Source organism: Topomyia yanbarensis, chromosome 2 (assembly GCF_030247195.1).
Source record: "Topomyia yanbarensis strain Yona2022 chromosome 2, ASM3024719v1, whole genome shotgun sequence".
In the NCBI taxonomy this organism is placed as follows: Eukaryota; Metazoa; Arthropoda; class Insecta; order Diptera; family Culicidae; genus Topomyia; species Topomyia yanbarensis.
In genome coordinates this window covers 331,005,610-331,022,605 of record NC_080671.1, presented here as the reverse complement: position 1 = coordinate 331,022,605, position 16,996 = coordinate 331,005,610, and the positions used below count along the sequence as shown (strand labels likewise).

Here is a 16,996-nt window from a genome sequence, read left to right as displayed (position 1 = left end):
TGCTATGCCAGATTAATCTGGCATAATGGCATTCTCTCTGAAATGTAACGTAGAATTCAGAATATCTGGAACATTCTGGCAAAATTAAAAAAAATCTGGCAGAATGTCTGGCTTGAACAAATGTCTGTTCAACGAGAAAAATCTGGATGATTCCAAATACATCTGGAACATTGCGAACGCTAGTTGGCTGCATCATCGTGCAGTGACTAATTAAGGAAAGTTTATTAGCGTTAGTGTAGTAGTAATTGTAGTTTTTAATACTAGTGTACAATTGTTATTTGGAAGTCGTCTGTCTATTTGTGTATGTGTTCGTCTAAGTATTTGCGACAGCTGAGTCAGGGAATGGATGCAGAACTGACGTATATGACAGAATAGTGGGTAATCATTCCTAGGATTCGTTGATCACTTTTTTCCGGTGTAATTTGTATCGAGTCATTCGAGAAGATCGGATAGGATAAATTAAGGTGCGATAAGTTTACCGACGCACATGAATCATTCTCGGTCAGCATGATAAATATTACCAAAATGAAAATTGTCCTATGCTATATTTCACCCTCAGTAGAAAATTAGGTTAACACTAAAATTACTCACCAGGGCGAAATTTTTTGGTAAAACCTGTCTTTGTATATGAAGGACACAAATCCTAACTTGTTAATCATGGGTGCGTTTCGACTTCGTCTCTTCAGAAACCGACACTAACTTTTTGTCGGAATAGATTAGCGCCGGTTTGACGCTAAACCCCTTAAACTAAAACACACTCTGTGTTTTAATCGAACAACTGGTCAAGCGTGATGTCCCAAAAATTTTCGCCCTAGTGAGAAATTTTGGTGTTTACCTAATTTTCTACTTAGGGTGAAATATAGCATAGTGCTTTCGCATAGGCCTGCTAAGCCCAAGAAAAGTTTCGGCTTCACTGTGTCTTATCGGCATAAACAGAACGTCTGCTCGGAAGGGACATCACGTTTGACCAGTCGTTCGATTGAAACACAAAGTGTGTTTTAGTTTTAGGGATTTAGCGTCAAGCCGGCGCTAATCTATGCTGACAAAAAGTTAGTATCGCTTTCTGAAGATACGAAGACGATACGCACCCATGACCAATGAAATTGTCGTTAATTGTATCTATTTTGTTGGCTATTTTCACCAAATTTAAGACTAAGAGAAACGAAAGCAATTTAATTGAAAGACGGATAGGTATTCTAAAGCGCATCAGTTATAAACTTAGAACGGAAAACTAGGACTAGACAGGCTCATATCGGCGTCGGCGGTAAAACATGATGATGAGTTATGTTCTATCAAAGACCATGCGGTAGACTTAGGTGCAACGCCCAACTCCTACTTAGCAGAAGGCGAAGGATTCTTCACATTTCCTTTCGATCATGTCCATATGAGCCTGCCTAGTCCTAGTTTTCCGTTTCAAGTTTATAACTGATTCGCTCTAGAATACCTATCCGTCTTTCAATTTCATTGCTTTTGTTTCTCTTAGTCTTAAATTTGCCGAAAGTAGCCAACAAAATCGATACAGTAGAACCTTGCTGCAATTGAAACATAGTAACAATTGTCGTTGATGTTAAATCAATATCATTTGCTGCCATCTAGACGAGTTCAAGTAGTTGGATTGCATGTTACATGTGTATTTTTCTTCTACTTCCTCAGTCGTATTCTGCTGTACTTCTCGTAGTTTGCTTTTCCATGTATACCAAAAATACTATCGGCCAATTTATACGCTTTTACTTGATCTCTTTGATTTTTTTCTTTAATCGGAATATTATTTTTCTTTTTATTACTATATCTTAAATTAGATTCATACTAATACTCATTGAAACAATTACTTGCTTATTCTCTCATATACACTCAAAATATCTCTCATTCAAAACGTACAAGTGCTCGTGTCCTTCGCGATAACACAAATCTGGTCACAAACGCGAACATGCATTTGCATACTTACGCCTGCGATCTCGCCTGACATTAAAACACTCCTGTAATTTAGTGAACACAAGCTAAGCACCTATAAATTTACAAACGCGGTCTCAAGCATTAACCGACCGCTCACCCCTACCAAGTGTTACCACAATTAAATCTGTATCGGGAGTTGACCAATCTTTTCTATCTGTAGTCTTCTATAGAAAAATCTGAACCGGATTCTGTACCCAAACAATAACAAGGTTGTTTGAAAAAAATCATTTTTCTTATACATATTTTTCGTTCGGGAAAACAAAACCATTATTTGAGCTGGAATTCTACAAGAAACCAGTTAGAATTCCGGATGAGTCTGACTAGGTAATGTCAATATCAACTCCAGCTCAAATACTCGCTGCCACTTTGTTTGCAACCAAAGGTGGCCAACAGAGTGGCAGCAATAAGCTGAGATTGGGATAGTAATATCAATAGGATGCTAGAAACCTACTTGCAGAAATTCAAATAGAGCAGTTCAGAGTAAACGTATGCACTCCGAGAAGATTCGCTCGTCTTTCTCTTTGACATCATCCCTTTGATTTGCTGGAAGCAGGTTTCTCGCATATCGCATTCTAATGTCAGCTTCAGTTCAAGCTCAATCAGTACCAGCTCCACTTCAGATTCTTTCCATCACTGCTGTCTAACTCAATGTTTACCTGTTGTTTACTGGGATGCATCGCAGGGTTAAATTATTTGACCTTGCTGTCATGTAAAAAAAATCTGTACCAATCTGTACTTTTTTACAAAAATCCGTAATCTGTACCAAAAATGCTTCAAAAATCAGTTCCTTTCCAGATAAATCTGTACTTGTGGCATCACTGCCCCTACCCCCTCCATTCGATGCCTACGTGGACTTTACAAAATTTGGTTTGGGTGATTTCATAACTAAAATTGGTTTTCAATCTGTTAGGGTAAAATAATTAAAATCGTTCAAACTTCAACCACAGAATATTAAAGAATCTCTTTGAGAAATTTTCATGGAAATGTCTCATTTCTGAACGACATTATGATCTATTGAAGTTACGTTTTAAAAATTCATCATAATAACACAAAATTGATTTAAATAGATTGTCAGATTCTTGAGTTGGCTCGAAATTTTAACCAGGTTTCAAATCCAAAAATAGTGGAATGATAGTTGCCATCGATGTTTTAAATTTACATAATACTACCTGCACATTCGCACACTATGCTATTTATAAGGCTGTTCACAATACTGCGATGTAAATTTGTTTCAAAATGTGTGTTTCCAGTGCGATGATTTAACCACCTCTTCTAAATGTTGTTCATTCGATTTTGTTATTGTTTTTCACTTATGTGACAAAGCCTAAGCGATTTAGCTATTTCAAAATCTTTAAAAAGTGTATTGTATGGAAGTTAAACCAACGTTTCAATTTGATGAAATTTGTTTCACTTTCTTAAACAAGACAAAAATGTAATGCAAAGTTCACGTGGACATTTCCCATATCCCTAGCCATTCCCTCTCCCTGTGGACAAGCATGGACTTTCTCGTGACCCCTACCCACCTCTAAATTGTCCACGAGATATCGTCGCTGTTGTGCTATCTTATGACAAGCGCCATTTAGCACTTTTCGAGAAAAACGATTTTTAAAGTTTGAGATTGAATATCTTAAAATTTATAAATGTTAGAAGCTTTTCGGAGAAGGCATTCAATGCTTCTATCTTTTCTGAAGTAAACTCTCGATTTGTGCGAAGATCGGTTGACTATATTTACAGTTTTTGCTTAAAATGTAAACTAAAGTCGCTTACATACGTGTCATAAGTGTGTATTGATGATAAAATATGTAAGACGTGTCACAAATGTGTACAGAAGATTTCATATAAAAATGAATTATAACTGATTCGTAAAATTATGCGTTATAGATCACTATGTCCAATATCATACTTTCCCATGCGATAGCAGCAATATCAGGTTACAAAATGATGGTATTAGAACACAAAGTTTTTCCAATTTTCCTCCTTTATGCAGGAAAAACAATGAACAAAAATTGGTTTCATTGACAATTTAGAGACAATGTATATCAAACAATGTTATTGTTGACAGGTGACTAGATGAAACAAATGTTCTTCTTGCATAATCCATCACTACATTTCGGTATACTTTCCAAAACAAGTGGAAATCTCAAAAGGAAATTTGTTCAATAATCATGAATATATAAGCCAACCATTTCCAAAAAAAAACTATGGTAGGAAAAGTTTTGCTCCAGAGACAAGAACCTAGCTAATGCTTATGGTTGATCTGCATAGCAATTACCTATGTCATCAGAGACATCTGTTGGCTTGCTATAAGCTTTTCGGCTTATAGCAAGCCAACAAACTAGGAATGTTGTCTCTTTTTTCTTTGTCATAAGATAGCACAACTCGATCACTCGAGAAATTGGCGCTTGTCATAATCGTGTTTCGCTATATCTCAGTAACCCAGCAGAATTTCAAAATTCTGAAAACGCGACTTTATGGAGATTTTAAAACTTAGTAACATGGCATATCTAACTCAGTTCACCCCAAAATGGCGTTTGTCATAAGATAGCACAACAGCGACGATATATGGAAGGCCCCAATCTAAAATTGACGCTCATATTCACTAATCAAAATGTTCCATAGTAACATGACCGGGAACTCTAGCGATATGAGGGATCTTCCACGCACACCAAAGCTCGCAGTTTCGCGAACATGAAAACACCCCGGTGATTAAGTGAATGTTTTAGCACTAATAAATTTAAAAACGCGGTCTGAAACGGGAACCTACAAACGCTCAGGTTCGCGCGATAATGCGTCGGTAACGTCCGGAAACTCTACCTTCGGTCTTAGCAGCCTACGTCCATGCTTTCAGTTGGACCAATAAAAAATGACGCTCATATCCACTAGACAACACGTTCCATAGAGACATGAACAGGAAGTCTAGTGATATGGAAGAACACACTTTCTTCTAGCATCTGAACCGTATATCGCAAATTAAGTATTAGATTCAGGATTCGCGCGTGACCATCCAGGAACACACGCGAATATGCAAAAGGACAGACGGTTATAAAATCGAATTAATACACGCGGAGTTACATACACGCAAGCACACACGACGTACAAACGCCCACGCGATCGAACACGTTAACGTACAAACGCTCGACTCTTTCACGATGATATGTGATCGTGAAGTCCCTACGCCCGCGCATATCTGAATCGTAAAATGAATATCACATTCAGAATCACGGCAATTGGCCTTGAGCAGTATTTTAGCGGGTGACATTTCCACTCTCATCTTCAATTATAGTGTGTGATTCTGATTTGGAGCCCTTCCGAGAACCTACAACTCCAGTAGGACAACTCTTGTAAAAAAATCAGCAAAGCTTATCTGTTAATTGGATTAAATTCAAATTTCAGCTGATTAAAATTCGGCAAAATATTGCTGAAAGCGACGATCAAATGTTGGTGTGTCCATCGAAACGGAACGATAAGTTCTTCATTGGAATATAGAAACAATGCTTTGCTTGGTGTTTGGCAAAATTTGATATTAATGGAAACAAAAGTCCCAATTTATGTTATACAGTGAAGATCCGATTTTATTGGCCCCCGATTTTGTCATATTCGGACCTAACTAAGCAAATCGTCTCTTTAGGTGGATAGATGAGAAAAAATTGTCGGTCAAAGGTCCCAATTATTAGTTTGAAACCTCAGCTACATTTTGGTGATATAAAGGTTCATTAGCGAGGTGAGCACAAAAGTAAGCCTCATAACGTATGAAAACAGTGAGCACCCAAGTAAGCCTCACATCAAATATTGTATATTAACAATATAGTCCACTCCTGTAAATCCCATACGAATCAAAAAGGACATAAATGTAATGCCATCTGTGGACGAAAAAGGATTTTAATCGCAATAAATAATCATTCTGCGATTAGCGTGCACCGTAGATTGTCAAACGCGCCCAAGAAGTATAGAAGAGAAAGGTGGGCAAATTGTTCATTTCCTAATGTGTTGGTATTTGGTATCTGAAACCTTGAGTATGCTGCCAGGCCTGCGCAACGTAAAAATCAATAGTTGGAGCTCAGTGTAGAATATTTCGTGGGTTTATCGATGTAATTTGTTTTTACATCAGCTGCATTTTAGGGATACTGCTTTAAACTACCAGAATCTTTTCCAGCTGCGTTAGAAAAAAATATCCCAAGTACATGTAAGCAGAGAATGAGCATTTTCGTCAGCGAAATATTTTTCTGTTTCCTTTTTCCTGTAAACTGTAAAACTTAATGAACTGGTCAGACTATGCAATGATCGTTGTCTCATGTGGGTATTAAAATATGATCATTAGAACGAAATAATATAGCTTTCTCCTGCTGGAGAGATAATAAATCCAAAAAAGTTTCCTCCCTAATCTAAGAATGTCGCCACCTCTACTATAATGTATTGTATTGAACTGAGAATTGTCATTACGTACTGCAAAATTTACAGTGTACTAGTAACCTTTTGTGCCATGGTGGCGCCAGTGTGCCGTCTTTTAAGAAATACAGAAGTGAACCATATTATTATTTTTTAATATTTGCTCACATGGTATGTCAGAAATGGGGCCTAAGAAATGAGAGAGCACCCAAGTAAACGTTACGTTACGTTACAAAAACTTAATCTGGTTAGTACCATAACTCGACATAGATTTTTCATTAGGGCTTAAATCGCAAATGTAAACAAACTGCGTTTTCGCTATTACGACATTATGCAACAAAAATACTACAAGATTGAGGTGAAAATTAGTTAAAATGGTTTTTAGTTCGATGTATAATTAAAGAAAACAAAACGGCGAAACATGCATTTTCTTCGAGATTTCGACTTAGGCCCTTCTTCTCATATGGAATATAAAGGCCAAACTTACATTTTTAGACAGAAGCGGGCGTACGGTTATTATTCACAAATAAAAGAATAAACGGCGATTCTGTTATATAAATGATAAGCAATATCTACTATGATCATGTCTACTCGATAGTTGTTGCACATAAACATTCGAATATTTCGATATTTTCATGAAATTTGAAGAAAAGATTCACGCGCCCTTTCTTTTACATTGGGTTTCTATGCGCCCATTTGCTGAGCCCTATTGAAAGGTATACTGTCAAGCTCGCCCATTTACCCAGCCCTACCCAGCAAGACAGAGTCAGTTTAGCCCATTTACCACGCCCTTCTGAAAATTATGTACACGGTTTAGCCCTTCCGCAAATGGTGGTTGCTGAAGGGCGAAATCACGACTGGGATGCAAATTGGGCGTAAGCAATTTTTTAGTTTCTACCCACTAAAAGCACATAGGAATTAAATTCTTTGTTATATTGTCATAAGGTTTAACGAAAAATGCTTCCGGAAAAACACGGTCATAAAGTAATTTATACCTACAATAAAAACTACATTTAGAAAACCTTCGCCGAATATTGAAACTGATTTTTCTCCATTTGAGTACATTGCGACTTAGGCCCTAATGAAAGATCTGTGTCGAACTGCAGTTATCGATTGGCGCATCATGTACTTTCTTTGCTATGGTGTGTGCAATTGTCTACGTGGACGCAAGCCGCTGACCGGTGTTTGATGGAATAGCGGGTCCGAATAGCCCCGTGTGCTTATTTCGCACAAAAGTGGTGAGCGTCTTGAAAATAGCTGTGTTTTCACCAGCCCCCTGTTAGGCACCCATGTTGTCCTAGCCAACATCTGACTTTGTTAAAATCAAAACAACCCAATGCTATTGCACAGGCGACATGGGCCTAGAAACGGCTAGGCCCACATATGTTGACTACTGTCAAAGTCTGTATATATCCATAGCGGATGACAGGAGTGACAACCCCTGGTTTTCACCCAAACAAAAATCATTCCATAAAATAGGAGCCTCAAGCTTTCCAAAATACTTACCTGTTATTTTTTCACTTTTATTTGTTGCTTTAATTACGGTTGTAGTTCTCTTAAGAGGGTCTTTCAGTGCAAAAATTAATTTATACTAAATAATCAGTAAAGGTTATTAGAATATGCCTAGAGATTCAAGAATGTTTTACCAGCTTCGGTTTATCATAAAAAGAAAGAAAAAAATATGTCCCGATTATGTGAATGACCCTATTTATTCAGCCTAAAGTACACCAAGCGGCGGGCCTTTACTGTATTAAGATAATTGTTTTAACTTCGTTAACTGTATTCCTACAAAGGATTATGATAAAAAGAGGAACCAATGCGGACAAAACAGACCTGCGAGCAGCACATACGCGAAAGTTGAATCAAAACACAAAACCATCAATAATAAAATGCCTTTTTATTCTATAACTTGATAGTCGTTGTCTAACAACGATTCGATCACATTCAAAAATACAGTTTTGTTTTGGGCTCCACGCACAGCTTGAACTTTGACCAAAGCAAACATTTTGTGGAGTGTATACGAGAGTATCAAAATCTACCACACACGAAAGTCCCTCTCTCACGGATCATTCCAGAAAGTAATAATTACACAAGGAATACAACCCCGGGGAAGGCATCCTTTCTACTCAATCACTCGTGTCCGTCGTAGTCACCGTGTCCCGTCCTTTCTCCTTCGCGGGGGCTTTGCGCGTCGGCCACGCCAACCTAGGATAGGGGAGACAAAGGGTAAAACAAGCGTTCTTGACTTTGGGTTTCGGTTTGGGGTTTATTTTTGATTAGTGCCATTTGGTTGGATTAGGGCAGGGGCGACGAGTTGGTCGTTTTCTGTATGGGACTGAGGGCCGTTTCCACGATGTTGAACTGACTCCGACTGAACACGTACCGGATCATGGTCCGCAGGTCGCTCCGACCACTTTGCCTCAACAGCACGTAGATGTACGGGTCCAGCATAAAGTGTAGCAGAATCAGGATGTCCGAGAGGCGGAAGAACCAAGTGAACCGGGCCTGTAATTTCTCTTCCAACAGCTGGGCCAGCAGAATCGATACCTGGATTGATGATGGAAAGGGAAGCGTAATTAATTTGTACGGGGTTTGCGTCACCACGAGTGTGCCATCATCGAATAACCGTCCGTTAGAAGTCAGTTAAAAGGCAGGGGGAAACTCGGTTACTCTATATTATGGCACAATTTGGTCGGATTACAACTCGAAAAGAGGCGTGCCGCAATTAGTCTCAAGAGATTACTTTCAATGATGGCGATTGCAATTTTGTATCTATTTGGGAAGGGTGCCTAAAAATTATTCAATACTCACCATCTGGGGAAGCCAGCAGGCTAAGAAACTGATACTCAGGAAGGTCATAAGTTTGGCGAATCGAATTTCCTCCGTCGTAGGTTCTCCCACCATGCGGAAGATGGATGAATCGGTGAAGCTGGCCGATTTTTGTGATATACGTGTTGATGACCGTTCCAGCATGGGGGTCGGTTGGATTGAGCGGAACTGGCGCCGCATTTTGTGGTGCGACTGATACAGGACCTTTCGAACACTGAGATTACAGATGACGATGCCGATACAGAGAATAATACCTGTGAAAATGATTTGTTAATTGTGTTGAAATAAGATGACGGCGTAGACTTGTTATGAAAACTCTGATCGTTAACGAAAGTTATAATAGACCGAGGAGAGGAAGAGGAGTTAGAAGTAAAATCATCCAAATTGTTGTGTAAAGGTGCAAGGCTCGTAATGCGGTAGCGATTGAATCAAATACTTGCACCATTTTGCGAAATGATATCACTAAATTTCTATTTGAGTCAACCGATAGTAGCAGTGGCTACTATCTCGTTATTAACAGTCACATTATTCTTCGTAGATTTTGATGCAACATTTTGTATTTGATTAAATTGTTAGATTATCGTCACAAATAAACATACAAATACAAATAAATAACATTTCTCTAATTCAATATATTAGGTGTAGCCACAAGCGTTGACTTTTCATCTCAATTGACAGTGACGGATCCAGGGGTCTTGAGGGTCCGGACCCCCTCCGAATTTACTTGTTGAGAAATTTCAAATTAGTTTCAATTTTAATAAATTTCCAAACCAAATTTGTCATAAGGTTATTACGTTATTACGTATTTCGAATTGTACAATGTTAATTTTAAAATCGAAATTTCAGATCCCCCCCGAATTTTTTTTTTCTGGATCCGCCTCTGACTATTGATAACATGATTCGGTTAATCACTAGGGTAATGGATCATTGTGGGCCATAATTGCTCTATTGGGGAGAGGGCCCCGCTATTTTTAAACAACTTTACTTTGAAGCTATATTACACTAGTTTACAAGAAAAATGAAGCTGCTAGAAAAAGTATTTTCTAGACTAATTTTGGGTCGCTGAACACGAAAACAATATTCATTTTTTTGTTCAAAGAAGCAATTTTATGATTTTCTCATAAGTCTTGTTTTTGAGTACTTTTTTTAGTTTTTAGTCAATATTTCGCGTGAAAATCATCCAAATAATTTTTTTAATATTCAGGTTGAAAGGTGCTGAGATGCCCTTTCCAAAAACATATAATATGTGTCGATCATGTGTAAAATTTTTAGTGTTAGCAGTGACCCAAGTTAAAAAAAGTGAATTTTTGACTATTTTTAAAAGTTACACATTTTTAATTGATTTTTTTCGACAAAACAAAATTTTTTTCGGATCTTTCAGAATCTAAGATGACAGATAATATGTTTATGTTAATTTTAAGCCCAATATCACCGACATCGGATGGAAAGCAGAAGGAAATGTGTATCTGCACAGTTCTCTTACTGAAATCAAAAATAAATCTTCTTTTTGCCTTTCTCATATAGAAAGGTTATGCAATTGCTCCAAAATGTATGTATGTATGTGTGTGTATGTGCAGACATGTCAACAAAATGTCCACATCGGTTTCTCGGAGATGGCTGAACCGATTTTCACAAACTTAGTCGCAAATGAACGTTACAACGGTACAACGTTCCCATCGGCTGCTATTGAATTTTATTTTGATCCGACATTTGGATCCGGAGATACGAGTTGAAGAGTATGGTTACATAGAAAATCTTGTTATAATTTGTCCACATCAGTTTCTCGGCATCTTCTGAACCGATTATCACAAACTTAGTCTTAAATGAAAAGTACGACGTTTTCATCGGCTGCTATTGAATTTTGTGTGGGTTTGACTTCTAGTTCCGGAATAACAGGATGATGAGTACGATTACGAAGAAGATCCCGATTTCACGGATACTGCAAAGAATGTATAAAAGTGATTTTTTTTTTCAAAAATGCGACCGCAACTGCATAGATTTATAGTTCTAGGTCACTAACAGTCATTCAAAGTCTCTTTGGCCACATTGACCACCATCGCCGGGTTATGGCATGCGGTCACATTGAAAAATCCGATTCAAAATGATACCTCGATGAAGGTAAAAAAGGTAAAAATTTCGTTATGTGTAAAACAACTTGTATTAGCAGTTCTAGGTCACTGACGGCCATCCAAAGTCTCGACGACCGAATTTACCATCATAGACGGTTCCAGAAGTGCCCCGGAAGAATCGGCACCTAGAAAAATTACCAAACACACATCAGTTTATCAGGGATGTTTGGGACGATCTTCACAAACTTAGTCCCAAATGAAAGCCATAGATGTCTATAAAATTTCGTACGGATCGGTTATATGGTTCCGGAGATATAGATCGAAACCGTCCGGTCACATATGAAATTCCTACATAAGCGGGAGGATTTTTTTTTTCTTGTTTTTCTTAAGGGGACCACATGAGATCGAATTCGTACTTTCGATGCCAAATATCTCCAAAATGCATGAATCGACTAGATTTTATGTTACGTAGAAAAAATGTTCGGCTGCTATTGAATTTTATCTCGATCTGAATTCGTTTCCGGAGTTACGGCTTTAACTCTCAAAAGGCAAGGGATCTCAGAGGCTCGGCTAGTTACTGTTCTCTAGTTTCAATAAACTTGTAATTTGAAATAAAAATGATCGAATGTTTTCGGGGCTTCGATTCTCTCACTGATAAAACGACAAAAAAGAGGCTTACGATTTCGTTGGGTCTTAGGAGTGATGCTTCTTGAAGTCACAAATATAGCTTGCCTTTTTGAGGATTAAGAGTGCGACAACACATATAAACTGATACCACTATAACAGTCTAGATCACTAATGACACCCCAAAATCGCTTTGGCCATACACCTAGAAAAAATCGTGTAAATTTACGGTTCCTGACCCTGACATATACGAGCATCAAAAAGGACTTACTTTTAAGTTTTATTTTAATTTTAAATGACGTTGAATTTCGTAAATCATGTAATTTTACTCCACATATAGCGTTTGTTCTGAATAGCAGTTAGTGTAATTTTATGTCATTGTGCATGTAATGTATATGTTTCAGGTAAAATTAAACGGAGCACGGTTATATTTCGTCATTTCGTGAATTATGGCTTTTTAAATTCTGTAATGCTCGCAAATATGTCAACGATAAAATTCATATTTTTTGGTGTGCACCTACGGCGGTTCCTGAGTTCATAGAAGTAGGAACTGAATAGGAAAATTCAAAAATCGAATTTATATTTTTGATGCCAAATGTCTTTAAAATGCATGAAACGTCGAAATTTGATGAAATCTCGAAAACAAATTGACAAAGATTGACTTTTTTGTATTTTGGCAAATTTTTGCCTTTGCCTTTCTCATATACAGTGTGTCCCACATTTATACGTTCACCCTGTTTTTTCAGTATAACTTTTATTTCGTTCGAGCAAACTGCACCAAATTTTCAGCGTTTGTTTTAAAACTTAATCAACGATGTTTCTCGAAATTTCGAATCCCTAGTGCGTTTTGTTCGTTTGTTATGTGAGTTTAAGTGAAAAAAGTGGTGTCCCACATTTATACGTTCATCCTACTATTTTTTGGGTAACTTTTTTTCTATTCACACAAACAGCTCCAGATTGTCAGCGTTTATGCACCAAATTTTCTAAGTTTATTTTGAAGCCTAATTTACGAAGTTTTTCCAAATTTGGAAGCTTTGGTGCGTTTTGTTATGGCAGTTTAAGTGAAAAAATTTGTTCCTGCATTTGACTAAGAAAAAATAGTTTTTTTTTCCAAAAAATACTTTATTTAAGTAATTATCCAATAATAATCAACACTTCATGTAGTAGTGAATCGAATTCCCATCATTTTTTAGTTTCATTCGCTTCGGCATTTAATCATTACGATTCTCTATATTTCTTGCTCTAAGTTTGTTTTAGAATGATTTGATTGCTTTCTTGAACTTTACAACTGACGAATGCTACTTCGCGTTGTCATATACATCACGAACCATCACACTCGAAACATTTTCAGTCGAGTTAACGTCTGGAGAAAGCGATATTTGAATGACCTCCGATGTGTATGACAACGCGAGGCAGTATTCGTCAGTTGTAAAGTTCAAGAAAGCAATCAAATCATTCTAAAACAAGCTTAGAGCAAGAAATATAGAAAATTGTAATGATTAAATAACGAAGCGAATGAAACTTGTACTCAAAAATGACGGGAATTCGATTGACTGATAAATGTAGTGTTGATTATTACCGGATTTACTTGAATAATGCATTTTTTGGGAAAAACTATATTTTTTCTTAGTGAACGTATACAGGAACGTAAGCAGGAACAACTTTTTTCACTTAAACTGCCATAACAAACAAACAAAACTTCCAAATTTTGAGAAACATGGCAAATTGGGCTTTAAAATAATCTTAGAAAATTTGGTGCAGTACTTTTGACTGAAAAAAAGGTAATCTGAGAAAATAGGATGAAAGGATAAATAAGGGTCACATTTTTCGCTTAAATTGCCATAACAAACAAACAAGATACACCAGTGTTTCCAAACTTCGAGAAAAATCGTTGATTAAACTTTAAAATAAACGCTGAACATCTGGAGCAGATTGTGTGAATAGAGAAAAAGTTTACCAAAAAATAGTAGGGTGAACGTATAAATGTGGGACACCACTTTTTTCTCTTAAACTGCCATAACAAGCGAACGAAACGCACTAGGGTTTCGAAATTTCGAGAAACATCGCTGATTAAGCTTTAAAATAAACGATGAAAAATTCGTGCAGTTTGCTTGAACGAAAAAAAAAGTTATACTGAAAAAACAGGGTGAACGTATAAATGTGGGACACACTGTAGAACGGTTATGCAATCAATCTGAAAATCGTCAACCCGAGCGTTCGTGTGTAGGTGCAAAGTTTATTAAGAATGTAATAGACATTTCCACAATTATATTGAACATAATCGGTCATGAAGTCATAGTTTGAAGAAATGAGAAAGGCACAATTGCACCGCGGATTAAAACAGGTTTTATTATCTATTAATACACCTTTGTGTTGTTCACACAATCACAATTCCGGTTGAACAAAAACTTTTCCCCTTGAATACATTCGTTTGTGTTGGATAGAGTCCTCTTGAGTTTGCATTCAGCAATAGTCACCAATCATGTCCCAGAAGTTCTCATATCGCTTTTCAATTGCTGCAATGTCCTAATGCAATATTTCACCAAACACGATACGTATACCGACTTAGGAGACCAAAGCTCATTTACGAATTTAGCTTCGAATCCGAAATCATGTTTATAAGCAGTAAGAACTTTTCGGTCAACTGGTTTCTGGAACGATTGTTAAATATGTACTCATCACAGACAAAACAAAACTTTTCCACCGAATATTTGCACATTTCTAAAAGAGCACTTAGTTGTACAATGAAAAAAATCCTTCCTAAAAAATTAACTAGAAATATGCATTCTTTAAAAAAAATCGAAAATTAGATTTTTTACTTTGGTCGCTTGTAATCATAATAACTATGTACATTTGATCTTTGCATATTATAAATTTTCAGAAAGGGCTCATCAATACCTTTCGGATTGTAAGTTGTTTGTTTCGATCGGATCCTTTTTGAGCGAGGTTTTGACAAATAACTAAAAGCAGTGACCAAAAATATATTTTTCAAAGTTATCTCGAAAATGTTTCTTTGGAAAAAAATGGATTTTGTTTTCGTATTGAGCTACCCAAAATTGACTTAGAAAATACCTTTTTTCTTAGCTTATTGCGATTACCTTAAAATTTGTAAAATCTGTCATATTAGATTCTGAAAATATGAAAAGTTTATTTTTCTGTTATTAAAAATTAGAGCATAAACAAAAAACGCTTTAAAAAAACTCCAACTTCATTGAAAGAAAAATTGAGTATCATTTTCGTGTTCAGCGACCCAAAATTAATCTAGAAAATACTTTTTCTCGCAACTTAATTTTTCTTGTAATCTAGTGTAATCTTGTTTAAGACCAAAAGAGATATGTGAAAAACAGAACAATTTTCAATCGGTGCTTAATAACATCAAAATTTTTTATCGGATTTTCGTGATCTTAGGCTTAAATTTCACGTGCGAAGTTTGTCTGTCACATAAGATTGTAAAGGTTTTTTGGAAATATTTTTTTATGAAAAATCAACTAAAAATGAGTTATTTTACAAAAAAATACTTTTTTTGACTTTGGTTGCTCTTTACCCTAAATTGTTGATATTTAATTAATTAATCGGATGATTCGTTCCTGAGATATTGACCAATAACTGCAAAAAGTGCTCAAAAACATGGTTTTCAAAGAATCTCTAAAACGGTTAGTTGAAAAAGAAAATGGATATAATTTTCGTGTTCAGCGACCCAAAATTAACTTAGAAAACACCTTTTTGCTTAACGTCATGCAAACACCCCAAAATTTGTAAACTAGTGTTATCTATAACCGTTCTTAGAATAAAGCATTACTAATAGAAGAGAGTAAACTTATTGGTCAATAACTAGATGCTTCTATTGGATTTTTATCAGGTTTCAGAATATGAATAACCTTTCCATCTTTCAGGAAAGTATGCTATTTCAAAACATTTGTTGACTATTTAGACCAAGTATCTCAAGGTCATTTCAGGATGGTTTTTAAGAAGAATGTCGAAAATTCCATCATAACCTGGAGCTTTCATATTTTTAACTTTTTCATGATGGGTTTGATCTCATAGTTTCTTTCAACAATCTCGTCTAGACACAATACTTCATTTGAAACATTTTCATATTTTTGTATGACTTCGTTTTCAATAGGAGAGGAATTCTACGAAGAGCCGTTCGAAAATCTTCAAAATCGTGACCATCTTAGATTCCGATGAAACTTTAAACGTTTAACCGGTATGGAAGACTAAACATTTTCCAGAGTCAATAAGTATGTTTTGTCTCAGGAGTAATTTTTCAAAAGGGCATAAATGTTCCTACATGTAGCATTTTCGAAAAAAAAATTATTACCGTATTTTATACCACAAAAATATCCGAGAACGAGTTACAGGGAATGCATACTCTGTTGTGCGAAAAAATATACACATAATAAATGTTGTGTAATTTTTCATAACAACAAAAATTTATGTTAAAAATTTAAATTGCAAAAGAAAACTTTTTTTTTATATTTTCTCAACAAAAATTTAAAGAGAAAAGAAATATTTTGAATATGATTGCATGATGGAGAACTTATCGGTAAAATGTTTTTCTATCAAGAACATAATACATGGTTTTAAACTTCATACTAATTGACATACAAAAATGTAATTTTATTACAGAATATAATTCTAAGTACCATTTGAAATTAAATCATTTAACAAAAACTTCCAAAATGTGTTATTTGTCGAGATATTTGGAATTTTGCTCCAACAAAACAATTAATTCGTTTAATTAGGTCTTTTTTAAAGGAAGCCATTGTTATAAGCATTTCAATTTGTGGATACCCACGTTGGCCTGTTAAAGGTGTTTTTTTGTTGGACACATAACTGTTAAAAGTTATTCGCATTACCCCATCATAAAATATCAATAATCTTTTTCAGTGTATGTGGATCATGGAGAAGCTTTCAATGAAAAAGTTTTCTTAATAACAATTTTTGACATATTTTTATAATTCATATTATTTGATTTCAAAGACCATCGTGAGATTGCACAGTACTGTTTAAAATCAAAATCCATTTAATAAAAATCTTCCAAAATGTGGGGCCCTATTCTAGTGACTAGAACAAAATTTACTCTAGTCACTAGGTGACGTGACTGTGAGAATAGGTCCCGTGTTGTTTGTCGA

The 16,996-nt window shown here is 36.0% G+C and overlaps 1 protein-coding gene across 2 annotated transcripts in view; it reads right to left on the bottom strand.

Annotated features, from left to right (window-relative positions):
• Positions 1-8,217: 8,217 nt before the first annotated feature.
• The window catches only part of LOC131683911 (prostaglandin E2 receptor EP4 subtype), a 47,586-nt gene continuing 38,807 nt past the window's right edge, over positions 8,218-16,996 (bottom strand). Inside the window, exons 4-6 of one of the 2 annotated variants that reach the window (XM_058966319.1) lie at positions 9,151-9,422; positions 8,723-8,886; positions 8,218-8,544 (exon numbers count right to left, since the gene is read on the bottom strand). In XM_058966319.1, coding sequence (XP_058822302.1) covers positions 8,466-8,544; positions 8,723-8,886; positions 9,151-9,422 — 515 coding nt within the window. In that variant the 3' untranslated portion in view covers positions 8,218-8,465. Of the gene's footprint in view, positions 8,887-9,150; positions 9,423-16,996 lie in introns of both variants that reach the window. The other variant, XM_058966318.1, reaches the window with a different exon arrangement.